Source organism: Opisthocomus hoazin, chromosome 11, assembly GCF_030867145.1.
Source record: "Opisthocomus hoazin isolate bOpiHoa1 chromosome 11, bOpiHoa1.hap1, whole genome shotgun sequence".
In the NCBI taxonomy this organism is placed as follows: domain Eukaryota; kingdom Metazoa; phylum Chordata; class Aves; order Opisthocomiformes; family Opisthocomidae; genus Opisthocomus; species Opisthocomus hoazin.
The window spans coordinates 1,272,116-1,290,232 of NC_134424.1; the positions used below are offsets into that span (position 1 = coordinate 1,272,116).

General features: G+C 48.7%; 1 protein-coding gene across 3 annotated transcripts in view; it reads right to left on the reverse strand.

The window, feature by feature from the left end:
• Positions 1-18,117, reverse strand: part of GRM7 (glutamate metabotropic receptor 7) — a 310,746-nt gene that overhangs the window by 12,514 nt on the left and 280,115 nt on the right. The window contains exons 10-11 of one of the 3 annotated variants that reach the window (XM_075432728.1): positions 16,013-16,105; positions 5,457-6,691 (exon numbers count right to left, since the gene is read on the reverse strand). The exons of 1 other annotated variant lie outside the window; for it this stretch is intronic. In XM_075432728.1, coding sequence (XP_075288843.1) covers positions 16,035-16,105 — 71 coding nt within the window. In that variant the 3' untranslated portion in view covers positions 5,457-6,691; positions 16,013-16,034. Of the gene's footprint in view, positions 1-5,456; positions 6,692-16,012; positions 16,106-18,117 lie in introns of those variants that run through there. One more of the 3 variants, XM_075432727.1, reaches the window with a different exon arrangement.

Genomic DNA, 18,117 nt, shown 5'->3' on the forward strand with positions numbered 1-18,117 from the left:
GTCCACGCCAAGCACAGCTCCCGCTGCCAGCCCAGGAGAACCCGTCTGACTGCGTTCGTCTGTACGCCGAGATGGATGGGGAACACGCAGAATGACCCCACCATTACTTGGAAAGCAAAAGCAGCTTGGTGGCAGTGGCTTTTAAAGCATTGCACAGTTGTTATTCACCCGTCGCTGCCAGGAAGACCCACACGCATGGGATTTAACATGCAGAGTTTGTCTGATGGAATGGGGAGTGGTGAAGAAAATCCCAAAGCTGGCTGAGATCATCACAGCTCAGGCTGGGCCATGTGGACAAATTTTTACCTAGCGTAGACACATAACATAGTGCTTAAGGTTAGCAGTCTAATGAGCCGTCACAAAATGTCAAATGCTGCCAAAGAAAAACCAGAACTGCCTCCCCGGCACCTGCGGGCTTGTTCAGCCTGGAGAAGGCTGCGAGGGGACCTAATAAATGCTTACAAATATCTGCAGGGTGGGTGTCAGGAGGACGGGGCCAGACTCTTTTCAGTGGTGCCCAGCGACAGGACAAGGGGCAACGGGCACAAACTGAAGCAGAGGAAGCTCCAGCTGAACCCGAGGAAGAACTTCTTCCCTCTGAGGGTGCCGGAGCCCTGGCCCAGGCTGCCCAGGGAGGCTGTGGAGTCTCCTTCTCTGGAGATATTCCAGCCCCGCCTGGCCGCGGTGCTGTGCAGCCTGCTCTGGGTGACCCTGCTTGGGCAGGGGGTTGGGCTGGGTGACCCACAGAGGGTCCTTCCAACCCTGAACTTTCTGTGATTCTGTGTGCATAGACTGGTTCAGGACGGCACGGCCAGGGTCTCTGCCAGCTCCTCTCTGCCAACATGAACAGGGTGGCTGGCAGCCAGACGTCCCACCAGTCTGCCCAGTCACATCACCGAATGCCACCCGGGTGGCTCTGCTGCCCGTCTGCACAGCGCCGATAACGCCTGTAAGCTGCCACCTCGGAGGGAGAGCGTGAGGCGAACACCCGCGCCCAGAGAGCCTGGGAAGCGATTAATGCCAGGAGAGCCCACCGGAAAACAGCCGGCACAATCCCCACGTCAGTGCTGCTCTCTGTGCACGCGACAGCCTGGATTCACCTGGTTCACCTTTGCTGTGTTCAGAATGCAATTAATAACACAATCATTTACTTCAAATTACTAGAATAATTATGTTTATGCATATGAATGCAAATGCATTGGTCAGCTCAGCGCTGGGCAACTGCTGCAAGTGTATTTCTATCTAAAGAGCGCTGACACGTCTGTCACAGCCTCCAATTCCAAATTCCTCATATTCTAACCAGGGCTACATTTTACCTTTAGGGCTTTCTTCTTATTATCCCTTTTAGAAAGGGGTATTTACCCTGTCTGTCACGCAGCTCCGAAGCCAACTCTGACAGCACAGCTAGTGAAGTGAATGCTGTAACTCCGCCCGGAGCGAGCCGTGCACCCAGGGGACTGGCAAAATGTCCTGCAGAGTAGTGCCAGGCCTTCAGTAACAACGACAAATATCCAATACAATGGGTTCTTTTAACGAGGATTGCTTTGAAGTTCCCAGAAGGATTTAACAGGAAGCAAGAATAGGACCTTGCCGGTTCCCCAGGGGACACTGGGATTTGAAGCAGGTTTTTCTTTAAACAAAAGTCCATTTTAGCTGATAATGCCTTCAAGTAGTAGCTGCTATCAGAGGCGCATGGTTTTAATTCATCTGCTTTTCTTATGATGCACTTTTTGTGAGAACAGAGAATGTATCCAATAAGAAGAAGAATAAAAGCAGTTCTTGGGTTAGATAAAGGCGTAATGATAGAAACCAGTTCAGGTCAAAGTGGCAAGAGCAGGACATTCTTACACCCTAAGACAGCTGCTTCGGGTTTGAGTATGTGAAGTATGTGTTTGCTTTGTCATTCTGCAAATGTATTCGGCTGAGACCAATCTGCTGTTGAACTTTTATCTCGGCAGGGATGAAGAAACTCTAAGCCTGGGCAATGCAGGGAAAGCAATTGTATTAGACAGATGTTTGCACTCCAGTACAAAGCTAGAAAAATCTGACTTCATTTCGAGTAGAATAATACCCATTAATTTCCGTGAAGCAGGCTTTCCCACAATGAATCCAGAAAGATGGGAAGCTTATCATCCTGATCACCCTGAAACCCACAAAATCACGTAAAGATTATTCTGCAGAGTCAGTACGCACCACTGCCCGTGGCACGCACCCCTTCAGAACACGAAAAGAAGAATGAATCGCTTAGCTGAAGGCTGGGCACATTTTCATACAGCCAGACAAATAATGAACTCTAGCTCACGCACTGACTTCAAAGCCACACTTCTCTAGTGCAAGAGGAAACACACACAGCTGCCATGTGGTCGGAAATTTTGCCTAATGGCGCAGGGTAACCGCTACACTTCTCTAACGTTGCTCCATGGACAGCAAATTTAAGCTGTCTTTGTGAAGACAAGTAACGAAAAACCCTGCAGCACGCAGCACCAAACATAGGCTTTCCATTTTCCAGGCTGTGCAACGGTGAACTCCCCAGCTCAGCTCCAGCTCTGCAGGCAGGAGCGGCACTGGACGCTGCGGCTGAAACCCCACTCCCGCTCCAGTCGAGGGCAAAGCACCTGCTGGCTTCAGCGGAGCCTGTATTGCTTGCCATAAAAATTTACAGTATGGTATAAAATAACGGGGAAAGCTCTTGGTTTCTTACGACGCTTCTACGGCAGTTTTCCACTGGGGCACCGGGAGCGCTTTTGTGTTTCTTGCGGTTTTCAAGCACCCTGCGGCACGCAACCGCGCGCCCCACGGCCCCTCTCCCCGCCGGGACCGGGGACCCCACGCCATCCCGGGGCAAACCACGGCACTGAGGACCATCGCCAAAATAAAGCAGCCGCTGATGGGAGACGGTAAGGGCAAAACTGAGGGTCCGAGGAAATTCCTCCTCTGAAGAATGTGATGAGGAGCTGCACCTGTATGAATTCTTACAAGCTCCAGAAATAGGCCACGAGCGGGCTATGCCATGCGTGTTCCTCCTCTGCCATGGCAAGACATGGCATTTGCCATTGATGAATATTTACCAGTGAAAGCCATAGTGCTCTGCAAACAAACAAAAAGCGTGTCATTTATTTCTCTGCCTCTGAACTGCTGACACTGATAACTCTGTCAGCATCAATGAACTCCTTGCGTTAAGCTGGAAAGACGACCCAAGCTGCCTGCGGTGACAGACCCTGCGGTGACAGACCCTGCTTTCAGCCTCCACAGGACTGGGCTAACAGATGAGTTCTATCAGCCACGCCTTTGACTACTTTGCAAGGTGTTATTAAGGCAGATGCCTTCAGAGACAAACCCAGAGGTTGTTGTCAGTATTAATTTTCCCATCTGAGACATTAAAAGAAAATGTGATTTTGAGTCAAAGAACGGAGCCAGACACATACTGTTTACAGCCTGAAAAATCATCCTGTTTTTGCCGGAAAGATAACTGTAAGATTGAGATTTTTGAGCCAGGTAATAAGACTGCAGTAGAAAAGGATTACTTTTACCCTTCTAAATAAAAGCTAAAATCAACAAAGCGTTATGCCACTGAAGAACATCAGTCTTGAGCACGTTTGGCTGCATCTTCCTCCCATCTCCTACTTGTCTGAAGATAAAAACTTCTGGGCCAGGTGAAGTTTGAAAGTATCTGCAACACTGGGACCAAAGAACGACCAGCGGCCAGCCTGGTCAGCGCTCCCAGCGAACGGCCGGCTGCAGAGGGCCTGGAGGAAGACCTGGCGCGAGGAAGGGCCGCGCCGCTGGCCGGTGCGTTGGCGCTCGGGGCTGCGATGCCGCCGGGGACCCGGCCGGGGAGCAGAAATCACCGCTCGGAGCCGAGAGGCTCCGGTGGCACCGGGGAGAGCCGATGCCCGGCACGCGGCAGGGTCACCGCACCAACCTCCGCACCCACCGCGCGGGCAGCAGCCGGCTGGGGAAGCGCACGGGGTCTTAGGAAAGGTGTTTCCAAATCTTTACGAGATTAGGGCAGAGAAGGAACAAAACCGATTCATATCACGCCTTAATTGGAGCCGACAGGACAGAAAACATACTAATTTAAACTACATTTAAAATGTTCCTGTTTGAATGCGGTGGACTGGAAAGATAACAAATAGTAGCAAATTATTTTCGCTTGCTTGAAACAAAGCAATTAATAGTACTTTGGTTATCTTACCTGGAAAGCCAGGCTCTGCTGAGAGCTGTTAAAGCCAAGTATGAAAACAGTTTGCATGAAACATAATTAAAATTATGACCTGAGTGATCTTCTAAAACATCCCAACGGAGTCCTGAAGCCAGAGCTATACAAAAATGATTCCTTTTTACCTCTTAACGTTGTTCCTGAACTGGCTGCTAAAGGTCCTCCACCGCCCCGCGGCCCCTTCCCTGCCCTCGGCACGGCCAGGGCTCTGCAGCCGCCCTCCTGCCCCGCGCACAAGGACACTTTCCGTCCCTCCATCATTTTTCCTGGCACCCTGCACTGTGCTATTCCCTTCTCTCCAGCTACCGATGGCCAACACAGACCCCCCCCTCACACCCACACTTCTGACACTCTGCCTGACCAGGGCTCCTCCTCGGGCAGTCCCTACCCCAGCGATACCCCGATACCCCGGCACCGCTCCATGCAGATCCCCAGGTCCTGACCCAGGCAGGTGTACAGGTAAATGGGCAGTCATAAAATAATCACGCAAAAAATCCTTTTGCTGCTTACACCTACATTCAGTAAATACAGCTCTACACATCTAGCTGGTTTATCCATTCAGTGATCAAAGAATCGAAAATGTTTTTCTAATTAATAATTGTACTTAATAAAAAAAAAATCAAGAAAACTAAAATTCTGTGCAGTTGCCAAACAACAGGAACATAGGATTTTTTTCCTTTTTTTTTTTCCCCCCAACAGTATTCATTTATGGGTTTCATACTGAGTTAGAGTACAGAAGGTATTTTCTGTGTCCTCTTTTCATGAATTACAAGCAATTCCATTATTTACTCTGTTTATTTCTGGCTCTTTTTCCTACAGCCCAGCCCACGACCCTCCAGGCAGCCCCTGTATCTCCGTACAACGCCAGCCCAAAAGCCTCGCCGGGCCTGGGCTCAAACCAGCCAGCCCGTTTCAAGGGAAGGACCAAAACACAGCGTCAGAACCAGATTCTGTTTTCTCAGTTTAGAAACACGTACTGATTTCCAATAGCAAACCGAAACCGAGATGACACTTGGACAAAAAGCTTCTGCCGAATTTGGACTTTGTCTCAGTCCGTCTGCCCGTCCGCCCGCTGCCCTCCCGAGCGAAGCTCAGCTCTGCTTCGGCCGGGCAGGAGCAGGGAGCCAGGCGTCGGGCAGGAGTGGCGAGGCTACACTGAATGCACCTCCCTGTGCTAGAGAAACGGGTCGTAGCTTTACTTTAAATAGGTGTCATATTTACTCCTTCATTTGCTCTTTCCAGGAAACATAACTACGGAAAAGACTGAACCGACGCTTCGGCATCGCTGGGTGGCCGGTTCTCACCTGGTACATCCTCTCCTCTGCAGAGATGAGTTTCCCTCGAGAAGCACCAGTAGAAAGCTGTACTTTGTACAGTTTGTTACGGAGACTTTTCACATACCCAAGCACCCGGCGATGGCTCGGGGCGGTGGCCGTGTCCTCTGTGAAGCACACCGCACACCGGGACCCAGCCCATGACGGGACTGCTCCTGGCTCGCACCTGCACTGCACCAGAACCTCCTTCCTGGGGCATCTCCGTGCCTCGGGGCCAGCGTAAGCCCAGAAGAAACTGGTGCCAGACCTTTTCTCGGGTCGTTTCCTCAGGAAGGCACATTTCATCCTGCCGCCACGCACGTGGAGCCCCGTGGGGACTTCGGTCGGTTCCTCTGCTCTTCAGGCGCGCCGGTAGCCGAGGGGATGCCCCGTTGGTGGCATGGGACCTGGCTCAGCTGGGACAGGGGGGCTTTGCTTCCGAGACCGCTGCCTCTGGAGAGGGGGTCTGTAGAGCTCCAGCCCTGCGGCGCTACTGGCAACATGAGCGCCATGTAAACGGGCATCTGGGCAGTACAGGCGTGCTCGGCTGCAGGCCATCGCAGGGAGGGTGACACTGCCGTGCTGCCCCAGCGGCGATGAAGCTCGTATGAGAACGTCCAGAAGGTGGAGGTGACCGCTCAAGGGTCGTCAGAGAGCAGTACAGACAGTCTTTCACCATTAGGCTCTGCTGCACGTGTAAAAAACCATTTCAGACAGCGTTCCCCTAACGCTTCACAATTCGGCCCGCCGGCTCCAACCAGCAGAACCACACCACGTTCATCTGCAGGCCTCTGGCGTTAAAAGGACACGCACGCTTCTGCGAACACGTGTGTGCGTGTGTTGGTCTGCATGGATATCTGGGGCACGTCGTGCTGGAGAGCGGACGAGGACTCCTGCATGTGCAGAGCAGCCACAGCCTCCATCTGCCTCACGTAGGAACTCTGAGTTACTTCAGTGCGGAGCCAGACAACGGCACAGCGCTGCCCGGGTGCAGTTCCTCACCCGAAAGGAGCTCCCCAGGTTGGGCTGCTAGAGTTAGCTGGCAAAGAGTTGCAAGTAAAAAACATCTTCACAGAAAAATCAAGAATGTTCATGAAGTGCAAAGAGGCGAAATTGGCTGGCAAATTTCTTCGTGGTATAGAACTCTGTAAAACAGTGGCTAACAAAAGGACACTCTGAGCTGCATGGTTACACAGTACAATTTTGCTGCAATCAACAGTTAATTTTTTTGCAGAAAGTCTTGATTTCAAATATCCTGGAAATGTTTAACAGCTGATACTAATAAGAGTACAGATTTAATATAAGTCTTTCTATTCCACGGACAAGTGGTGTAACTATGGCAACTACATTTTTTTTTTTCTTTCTTTTTCCACTGAACAGCAAGAACAGACATCTCACTCGATGCAGTGCCAGGCTCTTCTCCCAGGTAAGACTCAGAGCTCTGAGTTACAGAGGAAGAACGAAGCCAGACATGAAAGCCCAAGGCTGGAATGCCTTTCTTTCCTATTATGTGCTTCTGTTGTGTTTCGTGGGCGTCTACATGTGTTTAGCCATTAACCTAATTCCCTTTCTTCTTTGCTGCACTATGGCTAGAAGAGAAAAACATGCCTTTGTTCCTTGCTGCCAGACCGAGTTCAAAACCAACAATCTCACCCCAAAGTCAAAATACCTATGTTCCTGAACAAAAGGATGCTCTCCTCTTTAATATATCACCTTACATCACTGAAAGAGATGCACGCTTTTCCTTTCTTTAAGCCAACAAAGAGAAAAAAACCCTGTGATGTTTTCCAGCGATGCTGGGTGTGAAAGTGGTGCCCATCTGCAGTAAGAGAGAGATGCTGAGACAGACCAGCTTCTTGTGCGCTGTTTTTTGAACTGCTGCTGCGTAGTGGCCCCAAAAAACCAAACAAACCCAGGCCCCTGCTGCACAAATGCATTCTCTGTTTGCCATCTGTGTCGACATAAAATAATATCTGCCTCATTTTACAGTATTATTTCATGTCAGTGAGAAATGAGCGCTCAGCTGTGCCTCGCGCTCGTTTTGCTCACTTGCTCACTCCTTCGGTCCATCAGCACTGTCATTTCCAAGCACCGCGCTGAAATCTTCTACGGGTTTGTTTTTCACAAGGTGACAAAACACATCGAGGCTTGGGTGAAGTCCCCAGAGACGCAGACCCGCAGGCAGACGCGGGCTCGTAGAACGCTGTGCGACCCGTGCCTGTGCCCGGCAGACGCCAACCAGCGCCTGCGACCAGGGCCAGGAGAAGGTGGCTGCGACCGCTGGGCAGTCCCTGGGGCGTGTTTGACCCTGGGACAGCCACCCTTTCTTTTCCAGTCCTGTGGGACTGCAGCTCACCTCAGCACGCTGTGATTTTGTACCACTGAGGGTTTTTTCCTATTCTTATCTATACAACCTTGGAACAGCTTCATGCTTGTAATCAGGCACCCAAAAAACTGCATGGATTCACGCCTTTATGTTGAGAACTTCATCTACCTACGATATTGCTCATGTTCAGTATTCCTGTCCCTTTTACTCCGTTATTACTATGATTAGCTTTACTAGCTCACTTACTAAATTTTCAATAGGCTTGTGAACAAATACTCTCTCAGCTAACCCACTACCACTGGCTCTGCCTACTCGTGGAAACCCCTTTGTAGCCGCTTGCCTGGGAGCTGTTCCACTAAAGACCGGACTCCAACAACTTCAAATATCATTACTCTCAGAAAAATACACAATAGAAAAGGAAAAAAAAAAAAAAGATCTTTTGTTCTGAGTCAAACTGCAGCAGCAGTCACCAGGTCTAACACAGAACTGAGATCCCAAGGGATGAAGCCAAGAGGAACAGGCTCCGCTTGCTCCCAGCCAGCCACGGACCCTCTTTCTGCAGGGAAAGAGAGCAAGGGAGCGTCCCCCCATCAGATCTGCTGGCGGGGTTTTGCTGCTGGCTGAATTTCACTGCCACATCTGTTCAACCCTGTTCCTGCAGCGGCAGCTACGAACAGACCCCCTTTAGACCCAGGGGGAAGAAAAATGAAGTCACTCACTGAATGCAGGTTTTGCACCTAACCTTATCGTCTGTACGGATGTCATCACAAACATAAGCCACTCGCTTCCAAACCAGATGTTAGCTGTCCTGAAAATAACTGATTTCGCTGTCCTTTGCTCCCAAGGGATGCGCCAGCTGCTGTGGGGCTGGTGTTGGTTTTACAGCAAAACCACTGCAGGGGAACTGAACCAGAGCTGCTTCACAGATGCTTTAACTCCGCACAGAAATTTTAATTATTTTTTTTTAAATTAAAAAAAAAGTAAAATTATGCTTTGCTTTGATGAACAGGAAAATAAAATGAGTATCTTGAGGCACGTGTTACTGGCGGCTGCTGGGCAGAGCTGGGCAGGACGAGGTGTGTAAGCGACCAAATCCCTCCCCGCTATCCCTGAGCTGAAGGTGACTGAATGACCCCAGGGAACGGCCACCGAGCATCAAATCTGAGCACAACCACTGCACTTCACAGTCAGTCAGAAACATTTTCTTTCCCAGAACACAGCATCTCAGGCATGCACTGCAGGCCTTTCCCTTCTGTCCTGTCTGCTTAGCAAGCCTCAATATTTAATGGCTCTGGGGCTTTTCGGTGGAGGTCGTATAGCGAGGTGGGGACTACGCAGGCTTATACCACGTGCACCGCCTCAGAAACAGCTCGGCAGTGTCAGCTGGTGACGGCTGCTTGTCTAACGGTTAATACAAATAATTTAATAAATTCAATTAACTGATGGTAATAACCAGAGGCAAGCTAAAATGGCTCCAAAACAATTATCTGGCAGTCCAAAAATCACCAACTGCGAGCAAGATCAAGAAAATCTGTAAAGACTCTTAATCGCAAAACCTCAGATCCAGCTTCCGTGCTGCCTCCGAGGCCAAAACGCAGTGCAAAGCTTGGCATGCGCTTCCTTCAGTCCTGGACTTACAGGTTGTTAGTTGTTCTCTCCTAAAATCCCTTTTCTAGCTACTTCCAGCCAAGCTACCCCCACCTTCCTCTTCAGCGGCCAGGCAACATTTTGTGTCGGAGTCTGCAAATCTTTCCCGGGCTTGGAGGATTCCTGATTATACGGAGTCAAGTTTTGCACCTGAGCTTCCAGATTATGGCTGCTCTCAGGGACACTTTTGTTATAACTATCATAGCAATAACAATTAAAAGAGTACACGGCCCGAAAGGTGCAAAACGCAACTGTAATGCTTCCTGTCGCTTGGGGAGGGGAGGAAAGAGATACGACTCCCAGTATTGCGATGTCCTAGCCTGGGGCGATGCCAGTGATCTCAGGGAAGTTCAGCTGAGAGTGTCCAGTCTGATTTCCTAATCCTACGACTCTTTACTAGAGCCACCTCATTAGCACAGAGAGAGTGTCCAGTCTGATTTCCTAATCCTACAACTCTTTACCTGAGCCACCTCATTAGCACGGAGAGAGTGTCCAGTCTGATTTCCTAATCCTGTGACTCTTTACTGGAGCCACCTCGTTAGCACAGCGGAGGGGGCGAGCGCCCGGAAGCGACCGCGCCAGAACAGCGTCGGCGAGTCCTGGCAGGGTGACATTTACCCTGCTCGGGGGGAAGAGAGTCATTACAAATACATGGAAGACAAGAGAGCCAGAATTGCATCGTCTTTTTCCTGATATTACATTTTATGAATTTGACAAATTCTCCCTGAGAGGATGTAAGGACTGATAAATTAGTCAAAGGGAGAACGCAGCGCTGCTACGAGTTTATTAGGCAAAAAAGCGAGAGAGGGACTGGTCCATGATGTATAACAATATATGCAAAATTTACTGCGCACTCTTCCAAATTTCCTAGGAAAAAAGACCACATAAAAAGAGAAACAATGGAACAAAAGAGGAATACTAATACTAATATAGTGATTAATACTCATTTGGGTCTCAAAGACATCTATCTAGCTACCTGGCTTTCAATATCTGAAGCACTTTTATTCATGAATAATGAGTTTTACCTAGCATAGTTCAAACAGCAAACTACAAGGTGATTGCTTAAGTGCATAAAGAATTCTAGTTTTTAAAAAAAGGAAACAGTCTGACACTTTCCTGCTTATTTACAAGTCTTGTACCATGTAAGTCACGAGAGGTGTGAGACAGTCTGCAAAGTAATTAAGACGGGAGCATGCAATCATGTGAACATATGAAAGTGCACCATCAAAAGCAGTTATCTGGAGATGTAAAAAGAAAGTAACCCAATCCGCAAATGTTCCGACAGGAGGGGACCTGGCACAGGCCCCAGGAGGCACCGTGCTGCGCCCGGAGGCTGCAAATGCCCAGCCTCGCGGGGCATCTGCGGGACTGTTACCGGCATGCTGGAGTTTTTCCAGCAAAATTTTCTGGCCATATAATAATAGTTAAAAAAAAAAATAATCTCATAAGTAGCTGGAGTCCAGCTATGCTTAACAAAGTCAAAAGGATGAAGAGTTGGCTTCCCCTGACCTACCTTTAGGGCTCATTCCAGCAACAGTTGCAAAAGATTTATTTCCGAGAGGTTTTAAATGAAACCTTTAAACAACACATACTGCTCTCAGCTATACAATTTGCTGTCAGGGCTTAAAAAATATATATCCGTTGTGAGGGATACCCTTCACAGCTTGAAATGTCACGAGAAGAGCCGAACCTCACATTGCCAAGCAGGATAACTGCAACACCCTTGTATTGCTCACAAGATGGTTGGGGAGAAAATCATTTCTGGCACCAGTCTGGCTGCCGGGCAACAGGACGCTGTCATGGATATATAAAACCCGAAGGAACACATGGATCCAAATGGATATCGAGACCCTGAGATACTGGTAAAAATTAAAGTGCAAATTGAATGTGCAAATGCAAATGGAGAGGTGAGGAATTATGTTCTCAGGACAAAAGTCCTGTTTTTCCCTTTTCGTGAAGGAGAACTCTGGAGCGAGCAGCTGCTGTGACCCCACGCCGGTCGCTGCGGGGATGGGGTGCTGCTCCGCTGCCCCGCGGGGAGGGCTCGGCTCTGTCCCGCAGCCCCGACCACGCCGGTGGCGAAGGGTCTGGGGACAGCATGGGAAAGGGAACCCCCCAAAACCAATGAACGCGTCAAAACCATCAGGCAGCACATTTACGTTTCGCTCCTCGCTCTTCAGAGCGAAATACCAAACTGTATTTTCTTCCCAGCATTTTGGTCTTCAGGCCCTTTAGGTCTCCATGTCTTCATCTCTTTAAAGGTTCTATCTATCTGTGTTAATCTTTTGGCTTAGAAAGTAAATAAGACAATACCAAACCAGCAAAATTGTACCGGTGGAAAACAGGCCTCATTATGGATACCCCTCGGTGTGCACAAAAGCACATAATTGATAGAAGTAATTTATGATACATGTTTAGTTTTTCAATAAGCCATTCTAGAATAAAAATAGATGCAGTGAAGACCTGTCAAAGTCTTTTGCTTATCAGTTTTGACTGCAAATTCTCATTTCTTAGCAGTCTCCACCGAACAGAAAATCCTTCAAGTGGGGTTAAACACAGAGCACTTTCTCAGGATGAAACTAGCCAGATTTAAAATGAAAATTACGCTTCAATCCAGAAAAGAATTATTCTATACCACATACTCTAAGGCATGATAAGCTACAGAACATGACAGAATTCAGACCCAAAGCCTTCAAAGAGTCGCTCAGTCCCCAGAGATGCCACTGCTGGATGGCGTAGGTGGCCCCAGGGGTGCCCCGGGGTGCTGGGACTGTGCGCAGGAGGAGGAGCAGCATGGAAAATCCTTGGCACTAGAGGGGAACTCGAACTATTTACCTCTTTCAACACGAGCCCAAGATCAGTCTGAGACCATGTCATGACTCACATCACAACAGCTTCATTACAGCATAATCTAAGTAATTGCATATGCATTCCAGGAGAGATACGACCAAGAACCGTAATGACTTCACACACCTTACAAATGATCTCAACGCTTTGCAATCACCATGGAAATTCCTCTGCATACAGACCAAGAAAAAACTGGCTTGTAAAGCAACCGCAAACCTTTTGGAAGCAGCACACTGTGCCCAGGCTCTGGGAGGAGAGCCCCTGCCTCGGGCTGTTGCTGAGCTACCCTCACTCCCAGTACGCTCCCAGTACGACCACAGTTGTTTAACAGGCTCAGAGGTGTCAATGGCCTGCTCTGCATAAAAGCCAACCCTCCCAGCTCTGCCCTTGAAGGCAGATACAATGATTGGCATTTTCAAATTAATTCAGTTAGTACTGGAGATCTACTCATTGCCCAAAGCAGCATGCAGGACCAGCTCAGGGGAAACCCACTGTGAATTCAAGAAGAATGCAAAGTTCAAAGATCTGCCAGCTGCAGTACAAAGTTCAGAAAACATTTCTGCTGAGCAGGTAGCTGCTCCTCTTTGTGCCCTTAACCCTCACAGCGAGCACCGCGGCACGCAGCTAAGGGGAAAGGTTAGCTGCTGTTTGAAAATCTGAGGCCAGAGCCTCAGCTAGTATCAATTGACATTTCTTCTTCAAAGCAATGGGACCACTGTGCTTTACACACGCTCAACATCTGGCCCAGATCGAGCCAAAGTTCAGCAGAAAAGACCGACAAATGATGAAAGGCTGCTGATGAGTTGCAGTGTTTCACCATCATCCCTGCTAAAACAGCATTCAGTGCTGAAGGACTACCAGTACCATCCCGTTGCCGAAAGCAACCGAAACAACAGTGCTCCGTGACAGCAATCCAACCGGGAAAGCAGGGGACACCCTCCGTTTCGTCTCTCCTTGACTGCATTTATAAATGTTGTGATAAGACTTCAGAGCACAGCAAGCTCGTGGACACCACTCAGGTCCTTCCTGGAGCTAAAAAGGACCCTGTGCCATGGTTTCCTTTGTCCTTCCGACACGGAAGCGAATCCCTGTTAAGCAGTACGTATTGTATCCACAGCAAAGTGCTGAGCACCTCCAGAGCGCTGAAGGGACCAGCTTAGAAGAACTCACTGACCTTGGCAAATCGTCAGGCTGCTGCCCTCAAAACAGTATGGTCCTCACTCATCAAGTCCAGAAGGCAGCAGGAGAGAGGAGCTGTCTTTCTGGGACTTACACGATCCCATCTGCGACGCATGAGCACCTCACAGTTGTCGCCAGTGGGAGGTAGCCCAAGGGTAAGGGACCACGGCACCACTCGCCAGCCTCGCACTGGGAGGCTCTGAAAGCCCAAGGAATGGATCCAGGTCTTTCAGATATCACAAGAACTTTAGTCACTGGACTGCCTTTTCCTCCTGACCTGTAAGCATACTGCTTGGAGATGGATCAGGAGAACAGTGCTGCAGGTATTTCTGCCGTACCGGGTGGGACTCTACAGCTCTACCACAGCATTCGGTCTACAGCTCTGCAAGAGCATTCGGTGTTTCTTTGCCTTGTCCAGGTGATGGACAATTTTTTTCCCTAACCCAGATACCATGTAGAGTGTTTCAAGCCTTGTGTTTTCATCAGTCTCAACAGTAAATAAGTCCTATGTGTCACTCATCACAGGAAGCAATTTAAAAGCACTAGAACTGCATCTCTCCGTGCATCACACAGCAGAAACTGGTACAGTCAAGTAACAGCTGAAGCACTGTGTTCATACTGACACACAAATATGTTACTAGCAAAACAAGTGTTAATTTACAACTAAGCTGATGTTTTCCCGATATCATTGCCTTGCTTTTAATACAGTATATTATTTTTTGCCGTTTTTTATTTTGTGTTCCTGGAAGAACAAATCAAAACACAGCAACCAGAGCTACAGCAATCAGCCCAGCTGGCACAGAAACACTCCTGGGTGAGAAATGGCAAACAGTACCTGCTGCAGGAGAGCACTGGTATGGGCAAGGCTGTCACAAGCCCAAACCATCCTCAGCGGCTGCATCTCTCATTGCTTGGTGTGGCCCAAATTTTAAAATCTGCTTAAAGAATCTGAATGGCTAATCACTTTTTATAGGACTTGGATGAGAAAATCATTTGTGTGCCTTTGCAGAGAGCAATTCCCTACATTATACAATAATGTTACATGGAAAAAAAAAATTTTTACAAATCTGTGCGAGCTTCTAATTCTTTAGATTTTAAATGGGTTTTAAATTTTGTTAAAAAAGTGATTTCTCCTGAGATTTTGGGTGTCTTCTATCTCTCTCCTATTCTTCTCATCTCCTTCCTTTAGCAATTTCATCTTCACCCAGTCGCCCTTTACTCTTTCCCATTTGATTTGCCATAGTACTTTGGCCCCGTCTGCTCCCCGACTACTTTGTGACAATTCCCTCGACGCCAGCCACCGTCCACCCTTCCGATCTGGCCCTCCGCTGAGGCAGGCCATCCTGATGCTCCTAAAGAGCTTCGCACCTTAAATGAGGCTTTCTGCCTGCGCTGTGCAGGTTAGAATAACGAGCAGGATTCAAATACAATAAAAAGCAATTTGAACACTTCACAAGAACTCGAGCTGAATTGAAACTGGAGCTGTGGTAATTTGCACCAGCTACAGTTATCAGTAATTTTTTTCCTGTGGCTCAGAGACTCGATTCAAGCAGCATTCCTACCTTTGCTGACACAAGTTCTCCCCTATCAGACACCAGCTAACATTCTGCAGGCTGTACGCAGCGCTTTCTTCTAGCACCGACCGCACAGCACCGCAGGAACCAGGCCAGCGCCCAGGCAAAACCTCAGAGGGGTGGGCAAAGCCGCCTGAGCACACACGTGGAATTGCAGAGGTCAGAAGTGTTTGTTAAGGGTTGTCAGTTCTTTGTCTCCAATATCAAGTGCTTTTTCATTCCCCTAATTTCACTCGAAAAGCAGTAGCTCCTGGCTGATGAGGTCACGAATACGAAATCAGCTCACAAGATCACCACGCAGGCAGTCACAACACTCTGAAAAAGCCAGCCCTCAAAAATTGTTCACTTGTGGTTATATTCAGGAGCGGTCACTGGGATCACCCATGGGGAAAAAAAGCACTTTGCAAACTTTTTTTCAGCCATTTATAATTTTAGAGTAAAGAAGATTGCTCACACATTAGCAAACATTATTTTTACGCTGCCAGGCAACCCTGCTGGTAAAGCTGCTAGAAATGACTCAGAAAACATTTTGTTAGCTGCTAGATCTGATGGCCATAATTAACTTCTGATGATTTGTTTGTTCCTTTTTTAAATTGTTATCCGATATCTACATCTCCAAAGGCGTTACTGGGATCCACCCCCACTGGTGGGCAGCAGAAGACCACCAGTCCCTCGTTTCGCTGGGGCACAGCATGGGCATCAAGATCACCCAAGACCTGGGTGTCCCCAGCCCGAAGCCAGCCCTGCGCGTGGGAGCTTTTGGGAATGGCTGCGTGAACAATTTTTAAGTGAGATACTTGCTTTAACATAGCTGCACTAATGCACATTCCTCATTTATTTATGTATATAATAATCATCATCATCATCATTTGAGAATGAAGTAGTAAGAAGCTAGATTTTTCCTTACCTTTTTGGAAAGCAGCCAAGAGCTATACAGTAGGTGGAAGAGTGTACCAAGTAACAGATTTTTGAACACTCTTTCTTACTGGTGGTATGCAGTCTACAGGAAAAGTAAATACATTGGTATGTATAATACGTCTGTTCACAATAAACTCTTCAAATTTGGCCCTGTCGTGGAGGCCATGACATTAATCCGACTGAAGAGCTCAGATTAGAGCAGCGACAGTGGAAGGCTGAGAGGCGCCACTATACGAAATGAACTCTGGGCTAGAAATAAATGAACCAGGTCACAGAAGTTCAGGTACCTCTGAACATGGGAGCAGCTGCTTGGAAAAGAGTGGCTCTGGTTGAGGTTTTTTTTTTTTTTTCTCTCCCCCGAACAAACTTTGGAACATTTTAGCTTTAATTTAAGACTCCCCAGTCCTTCCTCACCCATGCAGTCACTCTCCAGCTCCTTGGCATCACCGACAACCATGCTAGGTTTTTTCCTCGGAAGGATGGGATATGCGACGTCGTGGCAGTGGTGTTAAGGACGAACAAGGGACGAACAACAAACACACCAGGGCACAGCACGGCAGCGTTTGCACAGCGGTGTCTGGACGTCTGCCCAAGGCAGGAGATGATGTGTTCCCCACACACTACCCACAGCGTTCTGAGGGAACCCACACACTCAGTGTCCATTCCCAGCGCATGGAGAAAGGCGAGGATGGACACACGCTGCTCTCGCTGCCGCGGCGAGAGAGGAGCTGATAGCCACAGGAAAGCACTGCTTTGGTATGGAAGCATGCAGACGATGTCTGGTCTGTTTGGGGACAACGGGCCCTGACTGCACTTTGCTACTGAAAACTGAATCGACTGCCAAGTAAGGGCTACATAGTGCTAAGTAAAGGAGAAAGAGAAAAAACATCATCTTGAGTACGTTTGCACGGGTACTGAGCCCTCAAAGCACCTGCTAACTTCAAAGTCCACAAACCTATCACCCTGCTGAACACCAGACTCTTCGAAGCTTCTCAACCTTGAAGTTTTCTGCCTGGTCCAGGGTGACCCACCTTTCCCTCACCACTCCTCAACAAGTCTCAACTAAACTCCTCGGGGAACGCGGTCTCCTCTGTCTTTCCAGCAGTTGTTTGTCACCTTGATGCACTCAGTCTTTGCCACAGAGATGCTGCACGCCTCCTGCTCCATACTGCGCACCGCTGGGCTACTCTGCGCTGCTCGTCTTGGCCTCAGAGCTTTAGCAGTAGAGCAGAGAAAAGTGGGGGGAGAAAATAAAAGGGTGAACTTGACCACAGTCATTCTCACAGACTGTGAGATTTTTCCCGTGAGTCTGGAAATGGGGATGCTGGAAGACGAACGCTCCCTGGGCTGCCAGATCCCGAAAGACCCCAATCCCTGCAAGAAAGCGTCTTCCCAGAGGAGCCACTCCCAGGAAGCTGGGCAGCTTGGCTTCCTTCTCACCGCTGCTTCCAGACGGACGTGCACGAAAGCAAATGCCGTCCCAGTAAGCTCTGCTCGCCCAGCCAGTGAGAAGCACAACCTCCTCATTACCAAACAGCCGAGGTGCTGATTTCCCTGTCACTGTGTTTGGTAAAGCCACGAATTAAAACCAGTTGCTGAAGAAAAGGAGCAATTACATGGAAATCTCAATATAAGTTGAGTATGGGTTGGAGGTTCACATGCTTTTCTCGTAGTCTGACACCCTGCTCTTGCAGCAGAACCACAAGCACACGACCGAGCAGGAGCCCTCACTGCTCAACTTCAGACTCGATGAGAAGCACCTTCTCCAAAAGGGTGAAATTTGACCGGACACATGAGAGCAGAATGAACTCGTTACATGGATGGAAGCTGCTGTGCACCAAACTCTGCTCATCCGAATCTGCTGCGAAACATTTCCGATGCAAACATGCATTAGCAGGAGAATCTGCTGAATGAGTAAGGCATGCACATGCCAGATGGCAAACTGGAATGATTAAGAGCGTTTTACACAAGGAACGCAGTTTCAGATTGAAAAGCTTGGCCTTAATATATCCCATTCAGCGTGAAAGCCCTCCCAGGACACGGCTGGGGAGCTCAACTTGTGAAATTTCTTGCTTCCCAGATAAAAAGCTGCAA